Source organism: Buceros rhinoceros, unplaced genomic scaffold (genome assembly GCF_000710305.1).
Source record: "Buceros rhinoceros silvestris isolate BGI_N320 unplaced genomic scaffold, ASM71030v1 scaffold13749, whole genome shotgun sequence".
NCBI lineage: Eukaryota > Metazoa > Chordata > Aves > Bucerotiformes > Bucerotidae > Buceros > Buceros rhinoceros.
The window spans coordinates 1-4,785 of record NW_010433388.1 but is presented as its reverse complement, the minus strand read 5'-3'; the positions used below and the strand labels follow the sequence as shown (position 1 = coordinate 4,785).

At 41.5% G+C, this 4,785-nt stretch overlaps 1 protein-coding gene across 1 annotated transcript in view; it reads right to left on the bottom strand.

The window, feature by feature from the left end:
* The window catches only part of UTP20 (UTP20, small subunit (SSU) processome component, homolog (yeast)), a gene marked incomplete at its 5' end in the record, with an annotated part of 62,325 nt that extends 58,043 nt beyond the window's left edge, over positions 1–4,282 (bottom strand). The window contains 5 exons of the mRNA XM_010144091.1: positions 760–841; positions 2,314–2,502; positions 2,987–3,119; positions 3,315–3,381; positions 4,202–4,282. Coding sequence (XP_010142393.1) covers positions 760–841; positions 2,314–2,502; positions 2,987–3,119; positions 3,315–3,381; positions 4,202–4,282 — 552 coding nt within the window. The remainder of the gene's footprint in view (positions 1–759; positions 842–2,313; positions 2,503–2,986; positions 3,120–3,314; positions 3,382–4,201) is intronic.
* Between the last annotated feature and the right edge of the window lie 503 nt (positions 4,283–4,785).

Below are 4,785 nucleotides of genomic sequence, written 5' to 3'. Positions count from 1 at the left end.
AAATACAAAGGTGGCTGCACTGGTGTGGAAAGAGACGCGTATCAGCTGAACACAGAATCCAGTCACTCAAAACTATAACCACAGTTGGGAATACTGCAAGTTCTGCCCCAAGATTTTAAACCCCTCCTTTTCTGAGGATTTGACTTGAAGTTCAGCAATTTCTGAAAATAACCGATCAAACTAATGTGCTTTATTAAGGTCTCTCAACTTAGGAAAAAAATGAGGACATCCAAATTTGCTAGTCCATCTCAGGAATCCTGGCTTTTGTACATTTTGACTAAATAAAAAACGACTACCGCTCCCTTTCCTTACTCCATAAAAGGCTGCTAAGTTGATTGATCTGCCTGGGAATGTTATACACACTGATTTTCAGGAGTGCGAAAAGGCTGTCATGAGACTTTCAGTTCTACAAAGGCCTTAAGGCATTACTGAAAAAGCCAATCCGCAAACATGCATTTACTAATTAAAGTCTCCCTTTTGCAAGATTACCTTACCATTTCTAGTCATTTTAGATAAAGCAACCACCACAGACATTTGGTTTAACTGCTCTCAAAACAGAGAGTGCTAAGGCCTCTATTTGCCACTGCTGATAGAAAGTGTATGGCATTTTCAGTAAAACACTCATTAAAAATGACAACTCAGGACATGGTGAATGCCAGTTCAGGTCTTGTTAACTCTGGAGAAAACCTAATGATACACATTGAATCCAAGAGCCACCACAGAACAGAGATAGTGTCAAAGTACAAACATCTTACTTACCTTTCTCATTAGAAAGACAAAACTTTCAGCAGCAAAGTTTCTGATGTGAAGTTTGTGGTGAGCCAGCTGGGTGCTGTACAGGCTACAAAGACACAAAATAATCCACTGTCTTAAAGGCAATGCAAGAAATGCCACCAACTAGTTTTAAAACTTATCTTTTCAGTTTACTTTGCCTCTTTTTACAAACACAAAGAATCTGTCCTCCTAGAGAGGGCAAATACCTTCCTCAACTCAATTCCTTCCCACTCTCCCTAAATAAGGAACAGTTTTGCAAAGAAGGTCAAATGACAATGCCAGGCAAATTAAGCCAGGTTCAGAAATATCTCTAAAATCTCTGGATCCACACAGAATCAACTGCAACATCAAGATTTTCAACATTTATGTACTCAAACAGTAAGTGAAACCACAGATTATTTGATAAGCCAGATTTGTATTTCAGTTGAGCCAGCAGGCTCTCCTGTGCACTTAGAAGTTTCTGAAGATACAATTTACAGGGGTGATAAATATTTGCAGTTTGCTGTTAAGTATCAATAACAGTTACAGGTGGCTCAGCACATGTTCAGTGCAGAGTGAGTGATGCCTCAGATTCACAGCCAAGAAGACTTTTTTTTTTTCAATATGCTCAGCAGCTTTTGCTGAGTTGGGGATGAAATTTGTAACCCTTCTTTTGCTCCATGTGTTCCAAAATGAAATCAGGAGGAAGCACCATGGACCCACTGACTATGACAAAAAGAAGAGCTCTGCTAACACAGCAATGTAAGACTGAACAAGCAGTCATACTGGGTTCAGGCCACAGGTCTCCAGCCCAGTATTCTGTCTACAACAGCAGCCAGAAGCAGGTGCCTGGGAAAGGTTTAAAAACGGGGCAAGCACATACACAATCAGCCTTCAAGCACCTGCAGCTCAGAGACTCCCCAAGCCAGAAATGGCTCCTATGTGTTTGGTAACTACCTCCAATTTTGCCATTTTCCCTTGAACCTATGCTAACCTTCCACATCCACAGCACTCTGCCACAAGGGGATTCAAAGCATACAAACCTGTGCAAACCTCATCTGCTCTCTCATTAAACAGACAGGAAGAAGGGAAAAACATAAAGGGGAAAATACTGGGAAAGGAACAATTAAAGACTCAATGTCATAAGTCTAGTGTCTGCAACTGGGAAAGACAGAAATGATGTAACTAACACTGAGGTACTTGACAGACGCTCAAGAGACCTGGTCACCCGTTTCCAAAATGACTCTGACATCCAGCGTTTTTCTGAGCTTTGATTACCCAGTTGAGGTGAATGCTTTGTCTCCTCAGAGGAGAAAAGGGGTCTGAAGAGCAAATCTGCAGCCCAACCCACATCCCTCCTCCATTCAATACAGTGGTCCATGAAAGTCAGCAGGATCTGAAAGGAGCTGCACACAGTAACAAGGCTCAGAGTCTCTCAGAAAGCAGGGAAAGCATGCTAAGAAGTATACTGAAGCATTAAGCCACATATTCATGTGGCATTTACATTTCTATACCATCTAATAACTGCTGATCAAGACAGACATTAAACATGTCTTTTACCTGTATATTTTGTCTATGTCCTTCACCATCAATCTCCACAAGTATTTGTAGAGATAGGAAAGAGAGGTAAAAGCCCATTCCAGCAGCTCTGTGTCCTGGGTATCCAGTAACTTTGTGATGGCCAGGAAAAAGTCGTGAAAGTGAGGATAGAAATCAGTCTGAAGATCTCGAGCCAGCTGCACCACTAGACTGTGTTTCAGAAAATACACCAGTGTTAGCACATTTCAAAAACAAATCAATAAAAACCTAGTCAAACTTTGCATAATCCATAACAGCCTCTTTGGAAAGAAAGACAGCATCACCTCTACTTCTCACTTTCATTTAAGTATCACCTATTAGGCAGTTGTCAATGCCAAGAATTTGAAGATTTTTTTTTTTTTAAATCAAGCAGAAAACAGTAACCAAGATGACATAAATAACAACAAACAAAGCACATTCACATTCTGTCTGACATACCATAAGCACTCAGGTTAATTTGCTTGCCTTGTCATAGGTTTTTTGTTTTGTTTTTTAAGACTTACAATGATAAAGCTCAATCAGAGAAATATGAGCACTTTGGGCATCTCATTGCTGAATTTTCTTCAGGTACAACAAAGAAAAAGAACACTCAAGACTCATGCTTACTTGCAGTACCATCAAGGCTTATGACTACATTTTGTCACCATATACTTACTCTAACAGAGGCTGATAAGCAAGACTTCCTTGAACTTGCAAATGTGTCTTCAAGCTCTGCACAATGGCACTCTGGTAATAGACCAGCTGGTTGAAGGACTGGCATTTGTTGGCCACTTCATTGTAGAATTGCACTGTTTGAAGCACAAAGGGAAACCCTGAAAACTAGTCCAGTTCCTGGTAAAAATGTAAGATATTAAAGAATAATAGCTCTCCAGAGCCCAGTCCAAAAAATAGTCAATAGAAAATGTCCCATTGGTCTCTGGATGCAGAAGAAATGTATTTTAACAGCTTAAGGGAAAAAGGAGACATGAAGAAAAATGACATACCAAAATGTTGAGTGAGGTTCAGTTCCCTCCATTTCCGTAGTCCTTCGAAAAAGTAAGTTTCAACCTCCTGTCAAAACAAAGGTAAAATAACAGCTACCAACCCTAATGAATGTAGCGTGCAAAGATGAGAGATTCAAATGAAGAAAACTATCAAGTGACTTAAACATTGTAAGAATATTTCAAGAAATCTTGATGGCTTAATTTCAAAAGATGTTATGGAATTTCCCTGAAAATAAGACTTTTCTTTCTTCATTCAAAACACACTGAACATATTTTCTGGTGACAGGGGTTGTTTACGTAATTGCTTTTTAGACTTCTGTTGGCCAGCCTTGATAATCTAAGATGCTGAGCCATAGCCCACCCTTTGGGATTTCTTTTGGCATCCTCACAGCTATTGAGTGGGAATTTCAGAAGAACAACCCAGCAGGCGAGGAGGTAAAAACCTGCAAAGCACTATGATCACAGTGAGAATCTATAGAACATACATAAATGACCCTTTTTTACAATCTATAAAAAGACATCCTCATGCTTCACACACACATGCTGTGAGTATTGCAACTACACAGCACCTGCAAGTCTTTGCAGGTCCAGATCTAGGACTGCTGACTGCCACAGCAAGCAGAATCTCCCATGCTCAGAAACCCCCAGAGCCCCCCCAGCCACATGAAAGCCATCAGGGTGGTGCTGTCAAAAAGTCTCTATGGCAATACTGCGAAGCAGGACAAAAAGTAAAGGGGAACAAAGCACGAAATGAGGCTCCAGGACAGGCAACTCTTGCAGAAGCTTCTTCCCAGTTTCCTTCTGAATAAATTTCTTAAGTGACTCTTTCATGGAACAGACCTACTTGTGATATGATTTCAGAAAATGACCACAATTGTTGTTCTCACCTCAGCATAGCTTCCAGTTCTGTCAATCCGATGAATAATATCGATATGAACATTGCTTAAGCGCTCCGAAAAGGTAAGAAACTGTAAAACAAAAGGACATACATGTTTTCTTCTCTATTCTGAGAAGAGCCCTTCCAAGTCCCTTGCAGTAGCACGCATGCTGCAAATAAACCCCTCACTTTTCAAGATGGGCTGCCACATAGTACCTGCCAACCTGCAAACAGTCCTACCAGAATTTCAAGGCAAATAAAATGTTTAAAAGACTCACGAGCAGGAGGGACCCTCTCCCCCTCACTCTGCACCACCACAGCGCGCACCCCACAGGTCCATAACACGGTGAAAAAGATGCTGGGAAATCCACCCGGATTTCAACAGCCTGCCCGGCTCTTGCCTTTCCTCAAACAATGCCTAGGTTAACACCCTCACTGGATAATTTTTTTAATAAAATTGTCACTTTTCCACATTAAAGCTGTGGTGCACCCGCTGCATGACCCGGACGGGGACCCGGCTCACCCAGATGTCACCGAGTGCCGGGGAAAGGGGGAGAAGCCCCAATTCGGCGCGGGTGGCTCGGCCAGGACCCC